Source organism: Salvelinus fontinalis, chromosome 4 (genome assembly GCF_029448725.1).
Source record: "Salvelinus fontinalis isolate EN_2023a chromosome 4, ASM2944872v1, whole genome shotgun sequence".
NCBI classification, from domain to species: Eukaryota; Metazoa; Chordata; class Actinopteri; order Salmoniformes; family Salmonidae; genus Salvelinus; species Salvelinus fontinalis.
Window position 1 is genome coordinate 67,329,491 of NC_074668.1, and position 18,710 is coordinate 67,348,200.

Here is an 18,710-nt window from a genome sequence, read left to right on the forward strand (position 1 = left end):
GGTTTCTTAGCAAAGAGCAACGGAAAATGTGCTGTTATTGGCAGAAAGGTTTGGAACTCTCTTTCTTATTGGTCTCTTATCTAATTTACCGACTGGTGATGTCACCAGGCAGGCCAAAACTTCCTCCCACTAAAACAAGCAAAAATTTCAGGCGACCTTTTCAAACAGTTCTTACACTAAAAGGGCATTATCATAATTTTCACAATTTCGCAGTATGATTCCAACCTCATAGTGTGAACATATACATAAAACACAGGAAATCACATTTTTGACTGCACTGGGCCTTTAATTCTCTATCTACACCTGCAGTATGAATCATGTCTGTGTGATTTGAGGGTTTAAGTTCTGGCCAAACTAGCCTTAACTCATAACTTTAACTAATAGTCAGGATATTACCACTTTAATGTGTTGTCATCTAAGTGTTTATTGGACTAGAGCTTTTATAAATCATGTCATATGTTTTTTGAAGTTTTTTTTTTACCATGTGAACCAATGTTTATATATTTCGTCAGTCAGTTGAGACACTAACAGGCTGGTGTTGTATGTAATACTTACCTAACGGTACCATGACAGATTTAGTTCCTTAGCCTTGTTGTCTCATTAACGTAGGCCCTCATGGGAATGCCCCCTTATCAGCTTGGCTTAAGAAGGCTGATGGTAATCAGCATCAGAATGGGAGCAGTGAGGCCCCATATCCCATATTACTCACTGAGGCCTGTGACGCTGATGCCTGCGGAGTGTTGGCACTAGCTGCCCATGCCAACACAAAATGTCAGTCAGTCTGGGTCCCGCTGTCCCGTGGTATTTTAGTTAGCTTTGTGATGGATGTGTTATATCAAGCTCTGAAAATCCTTACTCGGACCTTGTAGCAGGGTCCCTGCCTGCTATCCAGGGGTGGGGCTCTGGGAAAGGTTGGGTTCCCAGGCAGAGAGGGACAGACTGGGTGTGAGACGTGTTTTCCAGGCCCGCTGGAGGCCTCGTCCCGGGAGCCTGTTGCAGCGGGACGATGGGAATGTGGGAGAGAGAGCGAGAGACCACCCTCTCTCCTGACTCTGGGCTAGCGGAGTGTTCCCATTCCTCTCTGTCTCTCTCCCTGGGACACTTACCATGCTATATGTCCCAAAGCCTTTACAAGCAAACTGCAGCTCAGATGATGTCCTTGTGGTTCACAGGAGAATAGCACTGTCTGAAATGTCATGTTCTCATTGAGGTCTTACACTCTGACACATCTTCCCATCAGGGTGAATGTACGTCATTTATACAGTTGCCTGTGCAATTATGTCTGATTATTGTATATGGACAATTTTGAGTTTTCATCACAAAGAAAATGTTTTCCCAACTGATTTTGGACTATATAGGGTATCTGGATCAAATGTAAAATGTGCACTGTTTTTGTTGCTAGAGCGAGCCAATAAGTTATCATGGTATAAAACACAAACTGGATTTTTTTCTATTTTTCCCGGACTGTAATTTACAATCACAAATCATGAAAGTGGTGGATGGCTTTATTTGCTCTACAGTACATAGTTATATATCAAATCAGCCCAAGACAACTGGAGCCTGAGGGGGAGGTGAAGAAACCCTTGTGTCTTTTGAGTCTGAACCATCAATTATATTTTGGGTTGGTGTGGTTGACTTTGACGTCTGAGCCCACTCACTGATGGTGGTAGCGGTTGTCTCCTCTAGCCGTTGAGGAGTTGTAGTGGCAAGCCAGTGTTGAATCATTTTATATTTCCTAGGGAGAGAAAAACACGGACTGACACGAGTGCAGAGGCGTCACGGCGGACTGCTGACGTAGGTCAACAGCACAGGACTGGTGGCTCCGGCTGCTTGTACTGCTTTGTTGCCACTACTACTGCAGCCAAGAGAGATGAGTGTTCCTGGAACAGACGGGTTCAGTTAGACAGACAGACAAAACAGAACTGTTACTGTTGAAGAGAGCTGCACATTCTGCTGCTCTGATTATGTGTCTACCGTCCTAGTACAGATCTATACACTCCAGATCTGGATAATATATTCTTACTGTTTGTCTCTTTTTTTTAAATGTTCCCTTAATTTTCTTCTTCTCTGTCTCTCTCTCCACCTAATTTTCCCCCTCTCCCTCCCAATACTATCCACTGATCAGATTTGATTTACTCAAGCCTCACCTCCCTTTTCCATTTTCCTCTCTCCATAGTTCTCTCTGAAAAAGCCCATAACTTAAGCATTGTCCGCTCTTGCACATCATATCTCAGTGTCCGGAGGATGTTCTATGTGTCAGCTCTAAATAATGACCCTCTGCCAGAATAAGACAATACACAGCTCAGGACAGATAACATACACTGAGTGTACAAAACATTAAGAACACCTTCCTAATATTATGTTGCACCACGCATTTTGCCCTCAGAACAGCCTCAATTTGTCGGGGCATAGACTCTACAGTGTCGAAAGCGTTCCACAGGGATGCTGGCCCATGTTGGCTCAAATGCTTCCCACAATTGTGTCATGTTGGCTGCATGTCCTTTGGGTGGTGGACCATTCTTGATACACAGTGGAAACTGACGAGCTTGATAAAACCTAGCAGCGTTGTAGTTCTTGACACACACCGGTGCACCTGGCTCCTTCTACCATACCCTGTTCAAAAGCACTTAAATATTTTGTCTTGCCCATTCACCCTCTGAATGGCACACATATACAATCCATGTTTCAATTATCTTAAGGCTTAAAAAGTATTATTTCACCTGTCTCCTCCCCTTCATCTACACTGATTGAAGTGGATTTAACAAGTGACATCAACAAGGGATCACAGCTTTCACCTGGATTCACCTGGTCAGTCTATGTCAGGGAAAGAGCAGGTGCTCATAATGTTTCGTACACTCAGTGCATATAACATAAGGATATAATATTTATCTTTTTGATTAATTTATATTTCCTCGCCAAAGAACCATTTGGTTAAATAATGGTTGTTGGCTTGTGTTGGAGCCAATATGTTCTATAGATCTGTATGAAATCTGGGTCGAAAGACTTCCTTTGTTCGCCGTAAAGAGCCTATAACTAAAGCATTGTTGGTTTTGGCACATAATGTACATGTGTGTTAGTGCCATATCAAATTCCTCTACCAAGTAGAAGAGTCTCATTAGTGATTCTGTCATAATATTTAGGTTGGCATTCACTAGCTGGCACAGCCACAAAGTCATAAAATCTGATTTTAAACATAAACAAAACCCTAACCTTAACCACACTGCTAACCTTATGCCTAACCCTAACCTTAACCACACTGCTAACCGTATGCCTAACCTTAAATTAAGAATAAAAAGCTAATGTTTGTTGTGTTTTCATGAAATGTTAGAATATATAATAAAGCCACTTTTGACTTTGCAGCTGGCCCATCTAGTGGAAATCACTCCGCTCTGCTTCCAGGACAAGATTCATCACAATAAACGTCAACCTGCATAAGACTGTTAACAGCTTGGGATGGCTTTGCCCCATCCAGGTAACATGTACACTTAAACTTCTATTGATTCATTAGAATGTTTTTTTTGCCACTTGTGTGGTCTGTAAACAAGGATGAATGGGTTGATTGACTTTCTTACCAATTGTAGCCAATGTCTGTCCAATAAATCTCACAGAAATCTGGGTCATGTGTCTTGCTATGTAGGGCGAACTAAGGAAATTACACTGACAGATTTTGAACGCAAGAAGATGAGACCTTTCCTTCCCTTTATGAATCAAATGTTTTCACTTGCCAAGATGCTCCACCGGCCATTAACTGTTAAATAATCAAAATCTAATTGGACTAGTTTTGCTGTACTTTCATAAGGAAACAGAGAACTGCATGAGAAGACTAGAGTATTTAAGGTACTGTATTTCCACCTGGAATTCACTGGAGGCTGTTTCCTCTTGAAGGCACAGTTCTCTCCCCTGTGAGCTGCTCTGAGCCAAATGTGATCATCCTGTGTTGGCAGTGCTGGGTGCTGAGAAATGGTGAACAGTCGCCTGACTAAATCAGACCATTCAACGAATCCGGCCTTTCTGCCAGTCTGGGTCAGGGGAGGGTTATACCCAAACCCTGAGGTTGACCAAGACACAATCTGATGCAGGGGTGGTGTCTACATCTGACATGGTCATGGTATGGTAGGTCAAAGGTTACAGATTCATGTTATTTATGCTACTCTTAAAAACACCTGAATATAGTAGAGCTGAAACAGGATCATTTGTCATATCTGTTTTCTTGTATGAAGGTTGTTGTTGTCACGCCCTGGCCTTAGTATTCTTTGTTTTCTTTATTATTTTAGTTAGGTCAGGGTGTGACATGGGGAATGTTTATGTTTTGTTGGTGTTGGGTGTTTATATGGTAAAGGGGTTATGGGGTGTAGTATATGGTTTTGTGTTGAGTGTAGATGTCTAGCGTTGTCTATGTTGGTTAGTTATCTAGGAGAGTCTATGGTTACCTGAATGAGTTCCCAATTAGAGACAGCTGATTTCGGTTGTCTCTGATTGGGAGCCTTATTTAGGGTAGCCATAGGCTCTCATTGGTGGTGGGTAATTGTCTATGTAAGAACGTTAGTAGCCTGTATGTTTGTGCACAACGTTTGTAGCTTCACGGTCGTTTTTGTTGTTTTGTTGTTTTGTTAAAGTGTTTTTGTGTCGTGTTCATCTTCGTGTTATAATAAAAGAAGATGGCTTATTTTCCAAAAGCTGCATTTTGGTCCGTTAATCCGCCACACGATCGTGACAGAATTACCCACCATAGGACCAAGCGGCATGGAAGGCGGCAACAGGACCTACCCACAAAGGATTTCTGGACATGGGAGGAGATACTGGATGGTAAGGGGCCGTGGGATCAACCTGGAGAATATCGCCTCCCTCGTGAAGAGCTGGAGGCAGCGAAAGCCGAGAGGAGGCGATATGAGGAGGCAGCACGGAGACAAGGCTGGAAGCCCGTGAGTACAACCCAAAAAGTTCTTGGGGGGGGCCTTAAAGGGAGTGTGGCGAAGTCAGGTAGGAAACCTGCGCCTACTCCCTGTACTTACCGTGGAGAGCGAGAGTACGGGCAGACACCGTGTTACGCAGTAGAGCGCACGGTGTCTCCTGTACGCGTGCATAGCCCGGTTCGGTACATTTCAGCTCCACGTATCGGCCGGGCTAGACTGAGCGTTGAGCCATATGTCATGAAGCCGGCCCAACGCATCTGGTCACCAGTGCGTCTCCTCGGGCCGGCGTACATGGCACCAGCCTTACGCATGGTGTCCCCGGTTCGCCTACATAGGCCGGTGCGGGTTATTCCACCTCCCCGCACTGGTCAGGCGACGGGGAGCATAGAACCAGGTAAGGTTGGGCAGGCTCGGCGTTCAAGGGAGCCAGTACGCCTGCACGGTCCGGTATTTCCGGCGCCACCTCCCCGCCCCAACCCAGTACCACCAGTGCCTCCTCCACGCACTAGCTATATGGTGCGTGTCTCCAGCCCTTTACCACCAGTGTATAAACCACGCACCAAGCCTCCTGTGTGTCCCCAGAGTCCTGTGCGTCCTGTTGCTGCTCCCCGCACTAGCCCTGAGATGCGTGTCCCCAGCCCGGTGCCACCAGTCCCGGCACCACGCACCAGGCCTACAGTGCGCCTCAGCCGGCAGGAGTCTGCCGTCTGCACAGCAATGACTGAACTGCCCGTCTGCCAAGCGCCATCTGAGCCATCCGTCTCCCCAGCGCCATCTGAGCCATCCGTCTCCCCAGCGCCATCTGAGCCATCCGTCTGCAATGAGCCTGCAAAGCCGCCCGTCTGCCATGAGCCTGCAAAGCCGCCCGTCTGCCATGAGCCCACTGAGCCGTCCGCCAGACAGGAGCCGCTAGAGCCGCCAGCCAGACAGGAGCCGCTAGAGCCGTCCGTCAGAGAGGATCTGCCAGAGCCGCCAACCAGACAGGATCTGCCGGAGCCGCCAACCAGACAGGATCTGCCAGAGCCGCCAACCAGACAGGAGCAGCCAGATCAGTCAGCCAGCCATAAGCAGCCAGATCCGTCAGCCAGCCATGAGCAGCCAGATCCGTCAGCCAGCCATGAGCAGCCAGATCCGTCAGCCAGCCATGAGCAGCCAGATCCGTCAGCTAGCCATGAGCAGCCAGATCCGTCAGCTAGCCATGAGCAGCCAGATCCGTCAGCTAGCCATGAGCAGCCAGATCCGTCAGCTAGCCATGAGCAGCCAGATCCGTCAGCTAGCCATGAGCAGCCAGATCCGTCAGCTAGCCATGAGCAGCCAGATCCGTCAGCTAGCCATGAGCAGCCAGATCCGTCAGCTAGCCATGAGCAGCCAGATCCGTCAGCTAGCCATGAGCAGCCAGATCCGTCAGCTAGCCATGAGCAGCCAGATCCGTCAGCCAGCCATGAGCAGCCAGATCCGTCAGCCAGCCATGAGCAGCCAGATCCGTCAGCCAGCCATGAGCAGCCAGATCTGTCAGCCAGCCATGGGCCGTCCCTCAGTCCGGAGCTGCAGTCCCTCAGTCCGGAGCTGCAGTCCCTCAGTCCGGAGCTGCCATTCATCAGTCCGGAGCTGCCCCTTACCCTGGAGCTGCCCCTTACCCTGGTGCTGCCCCTTACCCTGGTGCTGCCCCTTACCCTGGTGCTGCCCCTTACCCTGGTGCTGCCCCTTACCCTGGTACTGCCCCTTACCCTGGTACTGGACCTTAGTCCGGAGCTGTCCCTTAGTCCGGAACTGCCCCTTAATACTATGGGGTTAATGTGGAGGGGGGTCGTTTGGAGGAAGCCTAGGAGGTGGTTAGGTACTGTGGTGACGTGGGGACCGCGACCAGAGCCGGAGCCGCCACCGTGGAGGGAAGCCCACCCAGACCCTCCCCTAGACTGTGTATGGTGCGCCCGGAGTTCGCGCCTCAAGGGGGGGGGTTATGTCACGCCCTGGCCTTAGTATTCTTTGTTTTCTTTATTATTTTAGTTAGGTCAGGGTGTGACATGGGGAATGTTTATGTTTTGTTGGTGTTGGGTGTTTATATGGTAAAGGGGTTATGGGGTGTAGTATATGGTTTTGTGTTGAGTGTAGATGTCTAGCGTTGTCTATGTTGGTTAGTTATCTAGGAGAGTCTATGGTTACCTGAATGAGTTCCCAATTAGAGACAGCTGATTTCGGTTGTCTCTGATTGGGAGCCTTATTTAGGGTAGCCATAGGCTCTCATTGGTGGTGGGTAATTGTCTATGTAAGAACGTTAGTAGCCTGTATGTTTGTGCACAACGTTTGTAGCTTCACGGTCGTTTTGTTAAAGTGTTTTTGTGTCGTGTTCATCTTCGTGTTATAATAAAAGAAGATGGCTTATTTTCCAAAAGCTGCATTTTGGTCCGTTAATCCGCCACACGATCGTGACAGTTGTTTTGTAATGCTCATACATATACATGAATGCAAATCACAGCTTAAAGTTTGCTTCAAAAAAAGACATAAAAACCTAAATAAAAGACCATTATTATTCCCCTTTTCCACCTTTCCAGGGACTAATTTGACCCTTCTCTTCACTCCCAATGTGACTCCACGTCTGGTATCCAGCTGTACTGCTAATGAGCCCAAACCACACCGTTTTAATACTCTGCCATATTTGACATTAAAGAAACTCTGTGGGCGCTGACCAAAACGGAATGCCTGTTTAGCTTGACGTAAATATACATGTTAATTGATTTTAGGAAAGAGGAGTGTACATCGGAATACTTTATTCTACGTACTAAAGGGCACTTCTGCTCTATGTACCATACAGAAAAGGCCATGTTTCTTTTCCTCTGAGTTCTCCACAGCTATACTGTATAGTACAGTACCTGCCATAGAGCGCTTTCCATGAGTGGAAAAACCCTGTGCAGTGTGTGGACGGAGGCCTGCTGTGAGGAGTAGAGCTCAGCCTGTGTGGGTTTGTCCCTGTGGACTGTCTATGTGATCAGGTGCACAGAGGGCTCCCCCCTACAACACACCACACTGTCTCTGCTGCCAAGAGGCTGTCGCCGCACAACTAGACTCCCCTCTTTACACTGCATTTCCACAGGTCTCTCTCTCTCTGTGTGTGGTAGTTTGTACGTGCAGACGTGTGTTTGTATGAGGCAGGGAGTTTGGACTCCAAAGAGATTTGACCCACTTCAGAGCTTTATTCTATTCACACACAGTAGTTACAGGGTCATCAACGTGGATCTGGAGACCTGCTGTATGAGCACTGTAAGGCAGAAGACCATGAAGACTATGTAAGTTCACCCAGTACTGTTGATAAGAGATGGACTCATGATTCAACTGGTTTACCTTTATCTGATCATGAAACTAAATCTGCAGTGTGGCCTAAGAATAGTGGCATGACATCAGTGAATGAAGGTAATAGTGGGATACCTCCTCCACCACCACCATCTCCACCACCATCTCCACCTCCACCACCATCTCCACCTCCACCACCTCCACCACGACCATCTCCATCTCCACCACCATCTTCACCTCTACCACCACCATCTCCACCTCTACCATCTCCACCACCACCACCCCCTTCACCTCCACCCCCACTACCACCATCTCCACCACCTCCAGCACCACCATCTCCACCTCCACCACCTCCAACACCCCCACCACCATCTCCACCACCATCTCCACCTCCACCACCCACTTCACCTCCACCCCCATCTTCACCACCACCCCCTTCATCTCCACCACCATCTCCACCACCACCCCCTTCACCTCCACTCCCATCTTCACCACCACCCCCTTCACCTCCACCACCATCTCCACCACCACCCCCTTCACCTCTACCCCCATCTTCACCACCACCCCGTTCACCTCCACTACCACCCCCATCTTCACCACCACCACCTCCACAACCACCATCACAACCACCATCACAACAGACTATCTATTGATAGAGTATTCACAGACTGACTTGTGGATGACATGATGATGCACTCACAGTACACTCTTAAAAAAAAGATGATATCTAGAAACCTAAAAGGGTTCTTTGTCTGTCCCTATAGGAGAACCCTATGAAGAACCCTTTTCGGTTCCAGGCAGAACCCTTTGGGGCTCCACATTGACCCTTTCCACAGGTGGTTCTCCTATGGGGGCAGCCAAAGAACCCTTTTGGAACCCTTTTTCGATGAGTATACAGTGCATTCATTGGTGGGATAAATAGCCTGTCTAAACCCTTGCATTTGTATTTGCATTTGGTTTTATTATGGATCCCCATTAGCTGCTGCCAAAGCAATTGGCAATACAATTTTAAAAACATTACAATACATTCACAGATTTCACAACGCATTGTGTGCCCTACAGTACTACAGTACTAAATCCATGTGTATGTATAGTGTATTATATATTAGCTCTCTGTGTACAACCAAGGGCCAGCCGCGCTGCCCTGTTCTGAGCCAATTGCAATTTTCCTAAGTCCGTTTTTGTGGCACCTGACCACACGACTGAACAGTAGTCAAGGTGTGACAAAATTAGCGCCTGTAGGACCTGCTTTGTTGATAGTTTTGTTAAGAAGGCAGAGCATCGCTTTATTATAGACAGACTTCTCCCCATCTTAGCTACTAATGCATCAATATGTTTTGACCATGACAGTTTAGAATCCAGGGTTACTCCAAGCAGTTTAGTCATCTCAACTTGCTCAATTTCCACATTATTTATAACAAGATTTAGTTGAGGTTTAGGGTTTAATGAGGGTTTTGTTCCAAATACAATGCTTTTAGTTTTCAAAATATTTGCTCAAGAGTAAAAGAGTAAATAAGGAAGAGGTCTGAACACACATCCCTGCCCTGTCTGATTAAACACCGCCACCGTGTCCCCATGTCACCTCTTCTAGTTTGGCTCTATTATGTTACCCCAGACAAACAAAAACTGGGACCGAGCCGAAATGCAGATTCCAGCAGCAGTCTTCATCTGATGCTAAACTGTGACGGACAGGTCAGTAATGCTTGTAAACAAAACAAAGATGCACACAGTGCCCTCTGTGGCATCTCGCCCCCAGAGTGAGAGATACTGATGCTCAGCCATGGACAGAGGGTACTAGAGCCCCCCTCAAAGGCACAGGGGGCACTATAAAGGGGGGACAAAGCCCTCTGTAGTGACTGATGTTGCCGCCCCGCTCTCCTCTCCTTCCTCTAGACCCAGAGATGCGTATTAATGAGCAGGGATTACACTGAGGGGCCGGGGCCCAGACTGGTTCCCTCCTGTTTCCAACCACAATGATTGATGAATGGTGACCACTAAAACACTGTGTTGCTCACTGTACACAAGGTCCTATTCATTATCTGCTTAATGACAGGTCCAAACCACTTTGACTAAAAGCATCTAATGCCTACAAAAGGCCTTGGTTTTATTGAAGCTTGGGTTTTAATAAATATTCTGTCTGCAATTACACAAGAGAGGAGGGGGAAATTCCCCTGTGAAATCTCAAACAATGTCTTTACAATGGGTAACCACTGATTCAGGGCTCAGTGATGGTGCTGTTGCTGTCGCTTCACCCTCTGCTGTTACTCAGAAATGAAACCATGACCCAAGAAACCACAACAAAGCCCAATAGCAAGGAACGTGTCATCTCCTTCAGTATTGCCTTTGGTTAAAGCAGGGAAAGGAAAAACATGAATACACGTGACAGAGTATATTATTATTTATTGTCACTATTATCTATTATTATCATGCATCATTTGCCCACAATCCTCTAGTCTGTGCTCCATAATAGTGACATTTAGTCCCCTAATGGAATTACCAGCAATATTAAAGGAGCTCATTGTAGTTATAGTGTTCCTCAGTCAAGCTTGAGAACATTATAAAAGTCACCTTCTCAGTACGTTAACTGAGGTGAGAGAAGATGACTGACATCTAACAGTACACACTCATCCTCTTACTCATGTCATTTTAATTACAGTGGCTGTGAAACAAAGTCACACCTTTTTTATATATTTTTCGAACTAGACCAATTTGTCGATGGCAGCAGCCTGTTCACTCTGAGCGCTACCTGTGGTCATCTCTCATTAAAAAGTTCCCTGATTGAAATTCAGGCCACGGAAAGAGAGGCCCTCTCCCTGGCTATATTTAGGTAGGCTGGTTTCCTGTCATAAATCCATAACACAGAGGAGACTGCTGTCGGTTAGCTAGCCTAGCACTACCTGAGAGAGCAGTAAAAACATCTGGATGGCTGACTGCTCTGCTCTGGCCTGACCAGAGAGAGGGAAAGAGGTGTTCTCTCTCTCTCTCTCTCTCTCTGGCTAAAGACTGGTGTTCTCTCTCTCTCTCTCTCTCTCTCTCTCTCTCTCTCTCTCTCTCTCTGGCTAAAGACTGGTGCTCTCTCTCTCTCTCTGGCTAAAGACTGGTGGTCTCTCTCTCTCTCTCTCTCTGGCTAAAGACTGATGTTCTCTCTCTCTCTGGCTAAAGACTGGTCTTCTCTCTCTCTCTGACTAAAGACTGGTGTTCTCTCTCTCTCTCTCTCTCTCTCTCTCTGGCTAAAGACTGGTGTTCTCTCTCTCTCTCTCTCTCTCTCTCTCTCTGGCTAAAGACTGGTGTTCTCTCTCTCTCTCTCTCTCTCTCTCTCTCTCTCTCTCTCTCTCCCTGACTAAAGACTGGTGTTCTCTCTCTCTCTCTCTCTCTGGCTAAAGACTGGTGTTCTCTCTCTCTCTCTCCCTGACTAAAGACTGGTGTTCTCTCTCTCTCTCTCTGACTAAAGACTGGTGTTCTCTCTCTCTCTCTGGCTAAAGACTAATGTTCTCTCTCTCTCTCTGGCTAAAGACTGATGTTCTCTCTCTCTCTCTCTCTGGCTAGACTGGTGTTCTCTCTCTCTCTCTCTGGCTAAAGACTGGTGTTCTCTCTCTCTCTCTCTTTCTGGCTAAAGACTGATGTTCTCTCTCTCTCTCTCTTTCTGGCTAAAGACTGATGTTCTCTCTCTCTCTCTGGCTAGACTGGTGTTCTCTCTCTCTCTCTCTGGCTAAAGACTGGTGTTCTCTCTCTCTCTCACTCTCTCTGGCTAAAGACTGGTGTTTACTGGCAGGAATATGGATGATTAATATCCTGTTATAACCTAAAAGCTTATTTGTTGGATTCATTCTGAATTTCCCCTCAATATGGCATCATGTGGACGGATGATGACTTGGTAAAAAGTCCCACAAAAGAATACATGCACGGCTAGTAAATTAGAGTTCCAGAGCAGCACCACTGATGATTTGGACCTAAATGTGCCAATCACAACCAGATGTTGTGTTGCCATGTTATCAGACTCTGGTAGCTAATTTTCATCCTGCTTTGATATAGTTGGGCCTTCTCAGAGAGGGGTTGGGTTAGGGAGGGTGAGATGAAATGCCAGTGTGGAAAAAGCCTGATTCTGAAAGAGAGGGGAAGCTATTGATGCCATGGCTCAGCAGTGCTTAATTGAAGTCACGCAGCAGTAGGTCCTGCCCCACTGGCTTAGTGTTTGAAGTCCTGTGTCTGTGATGCTATGCTCCCTGCCCTCCCAGGCGCCAGAGAAGCGCTGTCACACCGGCCAACTTTCTTTGATTCCATCTTGGTTTCTGGGGTTTTCAGTCGCCTGGCTGCCAATTGTTGACCCACCCTTATTCTCCACCCTTCTCATCCTCTTCCCTCATTCTCCCTCTCTCTTGTTTTCTTTATCCATCCCTCTCTCTCGCTCTCTCTTTCTCCTAGTCTGTTTCTGTTTGTCTGTTTCATCACTCTCTCCTAGTTTCTCCAGTCTTACTTTCTCTTTTTCCCGTTCCCGGTCCTGCTTGGCTGTGGTAGGATTACAGTCTCCTCTCCCATTGGCTAACTCTTCTGTCTCTGTGTTTACTGCTGTTACTGTGGGATACAGGGGATTTGCTCACTCCTTCCCATGATTAGAAAATGAGACCCATCTTAATGATGATTTTTCATTTTTAGAAAGGCGTCTTATGGCTTTTACTAGTCATTTGTATGGTATTTATATGGGGTTAAAATGTTTTTTTTTTGGTGCATATAATGGTGTAATGACTAACTCTATTTAGGTTTGTCTTTATGCCACAAATGTAAAGCATCTGGAGAGGTTTCATAACTTGAGAGGGGGGTCATTTGAGATGAATCGTTCCTGACTTGTTCGGGACAATGTTGATGTCCGGGATCATCCTGTCTAGTGACGCTCTTTGTTTTTCCACTTCTTCTGCATACTCCCTGTCACTTGGCATCCAAGCTCAGTCAGAGTGCACTATAGTAGTAAGGCCTTGGATGTTTGTGATTCATGAATCAGCTGAAGGAGCTGCTAACCTATTGCACAACAGTTGTGCAATACTAAATTGCTGAGAGTGGGCCTGGTCCAAAATGTCTGTCTGGTCGTGGTTCCAAACGGCATAGTACTAGACAGCTGGTCTGAGTTGTTGCAGGAGTGATTGACATAAAGAGTGTGTCTAGTTTTGAAGAACTGCTCCACATCCTGGCTTCTTGGAACAGGTTCTGGACTTTGCCTGAATCCACATAACCCAGAACCCTGTCTTAAGTAAAACCAGAACAGCGGGAGAGGACAGGCCAAGTGTCTGCTCTGGGTTTGATCTCCACTGTGATGCATTGCGATGGCCTGAGGTGCTTTGCCACGTGCTGTTGGTTTATGCATCCCTCCTGTCAGAACCTTCTGGCTCTGGTCTTTTCACAATGAAGAGCTGGGCTATTGATTGCTGAGCGTGACAGTTCACTTTAACACAGATCACTGTGCTGGCTGGCTGACTGACTGGACAGATCAATAGACTCACTGCAGTCAGAGTGGGCCCCTAGGAGAAGAGGATATAGCAGTATAGTAGTAATGTCACTTTGCTGAACAGGAGGATCTGTCCTCTCCTCCTGCTGCTGAACAGTGACAATGAAACTTGAGTAGAAGAGGGAACCTATTAGGGCCTGTCTCTTGGGCCCTGTTTAAATGAATAGTCTTGTTTAATAGGCTGAGTGAGTGGATGTACTGCTCTATCTCTGGTCTGAGGGCTTTATCAGTGTAGGACACTAGTCATGTCTTCTCAATGGACTGAAGATGACCTTAGTGCTATGGAGCTTTCTGGAAACTCATCCCAGAACTAGTGTTTCAGTGGAAGTAACACAGTGGATCATGGGATTAACATCCCCAAATAAGTATTTATTAGTTCACAAGATTGGGGTTTCCATGTGTGTGAGTGTGTGTGTGTGTGTGTCTGAGAAAGTGCCTCTGTGAACTGCAAGTCTGTTTACATAAGGGATGCTCGTTATGAAATCTTTCCAGTCATTGATCATTGCTATTTCCCTGAATCCCATCACTGCGGAAATAGTGGAGTTAACTCCTCAATCCTTCTCTCTCCCACTGGAGATGAATCCAGGTCCTCCCAAATAACTTCACCTGGAGGTGAGACGCAGAGCCAAGTCTGGAGCAGCAGGAGGGTACAGGGGGGCTGACTATCTGTACAGGGCCTGGAGAGCAAAGGAGAGGCAGGCTTTGGGGCTTTGGGTCAGCAAGCTGAAAGACCCAGTTTGTGCTGTGTGGGCTGCCTGATGGTTTGATGTCTCCCTCTCTTTTTCCCAATAGGACAGGTTTGAGGTCAGGGCTGAAGTGGTGTGGAAAAGCCCAGCTGTAACACATTGGGCAGGCATGCAAGCTGCAGGGTCGGGGCTGAGGAGCCAGCTGGAAGAGAGAGAGCTGCTCTAAAACGTCTCCTAGCACGCTGAAAAATGGCTTTTCTTCACCAGTCAACAGTCCCATCACGAAGGAAAATATGGGCACACAAAATACTAAGCCCTTTTACTGAGAAAATCGACATCCATCTAACAATTCACACCAACACTGAAATTTGCTGTGACTTGTTTTGAGAATTCTGTTTATTCTGTTTATGATGACCTACCTTGGTCTCAGTCTCAGTCGTAGTCCCAAAATGTTTTCTATAATTTAATTAGTTTACCATTAGTCATATTTTTGAGGCCTTTGTACTTTCATATTGCCACTGTAAAACAATATTACCAAGAATTATGCATCATTCATTTGTAGTCTTAACTTTGAAGGGAACCACCATTCCCAATGCCCCCCTAGCTATGCTCCCCTCCTCAGCAGTTAGGCTGGTCCAATGTACTCCGTGGCTGCTAGCTACATCAACAAACGAATGGTTTATTATTGAAATGAATCATACGGAGTTATAGTGGCCGACTAGAGCACAGGTGTAACACATACATATTCTGTCGCTGAAATGTAAACTCCATGTCACGCCCTGACCTTAGAGATCCTTTTTATGTCTCTATTTGGTTTGGTCAGGGTGTGATTTGGGGTGGGTATTCTATGTTCTTTCGTTCTATTATTTGTATTTCTATGTTTTGGCCGGGTAGGGTTCTCAATCAGGGACAGCTGTCTATCGTTGTCTCTGATTGAGAACCATACTTAGGTAGCCCTTTTTCCCACCAGTCTTGGTGGGAAGTTGACTTTGTTTGTGGCACACAGCCTTATGCTTCATGGTTTGTTTTGTAGTGTTTATTGTTTTGTTCGGCGTCTTTTCTATTAAAAAGAACATGGAAGCTCACCACGCTGCACCTTGGTCTCCTTCATTCAACGGCTGTGACAGAACTTCCCAACACCAAGGGAACAAGCAGCGTGGTAAGGGGGAGCAGCGCTATCTGGAGAAATGGACATGGGAGGAGATACTGGACAGTAAGGGACCCTGGAGGCAGGCTGGGGAGTATCGCTGTCCATGGGAGGAACTGGAGGCAGCGCAAGCAGAGCGGCAGCGTTACGAGGGAACACGGCTAGCAAGGAAGCCCGAGAGGCAGCCCACAATTTTTTTTGGGGGGGGGAGACACGGGGAGTTTGGCTGAGTCAGGTTGGAGACCTGAGCCAACTCCCCGTGCTACCGTGGCGAGCGTCGTACTGGTAAGGCACCGTGTTATGCGGTGGAGCGCACAGTGTCTCCAGTGCACATTCTTAGCCCAGTGCGCTACATTACAGCTCCCCGCATCTGCCGGGCTAGGGTGAGCATCCAGCCAGGACGGGTTGTGCCAGCCCTGCTCTCCAGACCTCCAGTGCGCCTCCTCGGCTCAGTATATCCTGCGCCGGCTCTGCTCACTGTCTCCGGTACGTCTGCACAGCCCAGTGCGTCCTGTGCCAGCGCCCCACATTTGCAGGGTGAAGATAACCACCCAGCCAGGACGGGTTGTGCAGGCTCTAAGCTCGAGACCTCCAGTGCGCCTCCACGGCCCAGTGTATCCGGTGCCTCTGCCAAGGACAAGGCCTCCTGTATGTCGCTCCAGCCTGGTGAGTCCTGTGCCTGCACCCAGAACTAATCCTCCTGGATGTCTCCCCAGCCTGGTGAGCCCTGTGGCAGCTCCACGTACCAGACTGCCCATACGTTTCCTCACTCCAGTGATGATCCATGGCACGAAGCCTCCAGTGATGATCCATGGCACGAAGCCTCCAGGGATGATCCATGGCACGAAGCCTCCAGGGATGATCCATGGCACGAAGCCTCCAGTGATGATCCATGGCACGAAGCCTCCAGTGATGATCCATGGCACGAAGCCTCCAGTGATGATCCATGGCACGAAGCCTCCAGTGATGATCCATGGCACGAAGCCTCCAGTGATGATCCATGGCACGAAGCCTCCAGTGATGATCCTTTAGAGATCCTTTTTATGTCTCTATTTGGTTTGGTCAGGGTGTGATTTGGGGTGGGTATTCTATGTTCTTTCGTTCTATTATTTGTATTTCTATGTTTTGGCCGGGTAGGGTTCTCAATCAGGGACAGCTGTCTATCGTTGTGTCTGATTGAGAACCATACTTAGGTAGCCCTTTTCCCCACCAGTCCTGGTGGGAAGTTGACTTTGTTTGTGACACACAGCCTTATGCTTCATGGTTTGTTTTGTAGTGTTTATTGTGTTAGTTCGGCGTCTTTTCTAATAAAATGAACATGGAAGCTCACCACACTGCTCCTTGGTCTCCTTCATTCAACGGCCGTGACACTCCATGAAAACTTCCACCCTCTGTGAGGAAATGGCTGTTTCATGTTTCCTATTACAGCATATTGGGTAACAAGCACTGATAGACATCAAATGGAACGAATATTATATAATCTTGTATAAGTGTGAATAACAGTCTTACAGGGTTTAATGTCAGCCCCAGGTGGGCATACAGGGCGGCATTGTGTGTGCTGCTGACTTTGGCCCTGCCGCACATGGAGAAAGATTACCCATCAGCCATTAAGCGCCTCAATAATAACTCCTGTGTGTGTGTAAAACAGGTAAATGGGTCTTTTGAATGAGGGGTTAACTACCAATAAAGATCTGTTTAGATTATACCTCATGTAGTAATGGGTGCTGTTGTCCCTAGAGAGATGTAGAAGATACTGTGTGCTCTATTTCTGTATTGATTTTGTATTTTGGGTTAGAAAATAAACACGCAGGCTGGGGACTGTTAGGGAGCGGGCCTTTCGTTCTACTATTCCTCTCCCTCGACTCTGATTAATAATATCCCCTCTGAGCCCCTCTCCTGTGCCCACTCTTCATCATCACCCATCTGACCAGGCCACTGTGCCCATTAACTTTAACTGGCATCCAGGGCCGGTCGTAGCCAAGACTTATGCCATGTTAATGATATCTGAGTGAGAGTGACTAACAAAATCAGTGGGGGCCCCATGGAGGTCAGGGCTCCTGGGCACATGCCCTACATGCCCGGTTGGTATTTGGCCATGATTACTACAAGTTTAGATAGCTATTTTACCAATCTAAAAAGTGTGAGCTGACATGGCTATGAGTGACTCTCAGTGACTGATGAACAAGAGGAAAACTGCTGATGCACAGATAAATTTCTAAATGGCACCTTGTGTATTCTACTATTCTAACTCCCAATAGAAAAATACAGTGGGTATAGTCACCACCACCTTTCAAAACGTTCATCTTTTTTTGCCTTACAGCCTGAAATAAAAACACATACAATTAGCCTTTTACCAGCTCTATTTACACACAGTAACCCACAATATTCACGTGAAACTCTGAAAATTAATTAAAAGTAAAACAGTAAAATACCGTATTTGGATAAGTGAACACTCCCCTTCTAGAATTTCAATTGCAAACTTTCTGAGGTATAACCAGCCACCTTCCAGATCACAAATCAAGCTAATTGGCTTCCATCTGTGATCAATTGTAGTGAATTTAACTAGATCAGAATAAAACCAGTTGTTCATATAGGACTCCACTGCTTAGTAGTGCAATTCAAAGCAAAAAATCCACTATGGGCGGAAAGGTACTTTCAAAAGATCTACGAGATAAAGATTTCAAAGGCTTTGTCTATCCCATCGGAGCACAGTTAAGACCATTATTAAGAATTTGAAGGCGTATGGCACCACCCAGGCCTTGCATAGATCAGGCCGTCCCTCCAAACTGGATGACTGGGCAAGGAGGAGACTGATCAGAGAGACTACCAAGCCAATGGCGACTTTGAAGGAGCTTCAGGCCTTTATGGCAAAGACTGATCAATGTGTGCATGTGACCACAATATCACAAGCGCTCCACAAATCTGACCTCTATGGGAGGGTGGCAAGGAAAAAACTACTCCTCAAAAAAAGACACATCAAGTCTCGTTTGACCTTTGCCAAAAAGCACATTGTAGATTCCGAGGCCAAGTGGCAAAAGGTGCTGTGGTCAGATGAGACCAAAATGGAACTTTTTAGCCAGAACGCCAAACGATATGTCTGGCGAAAACCCAATACATCTTTCCACCCAAAGAACACAATGTCTACAGTAAAGCACGGTGGTGGCAGCATCCTGTTGTGG

At 46.9% G+C, this 18,710-nt stretch overlaps 1 protein-coding gene across 1 annotated transcript in view; it reads right to left on the minus strand.

Moving 5' to 3' along the window:
* Positions 1-1,489: 1,489 nt before the first annotated feature.
* LOC129854272 (hepatocyte nuclear factor 4-beta-like) overlaps positions 1,490-18,710 on the minus strand; it is a 40,685-nt gene continuing 23,464 nt past the window's right edge. The window contains exon 10 of the mRNA XM_055921124.1: positions 1,490-1,880. Coding sequence (XP_055777099.1) covers positions 1,879-1,880 — 2 coding nt within the window. The 3' untranslated portion in view covers positions 1,490-1,878. The remainder of the gene's footprint in view (positions 1,881-18,710) is intronic.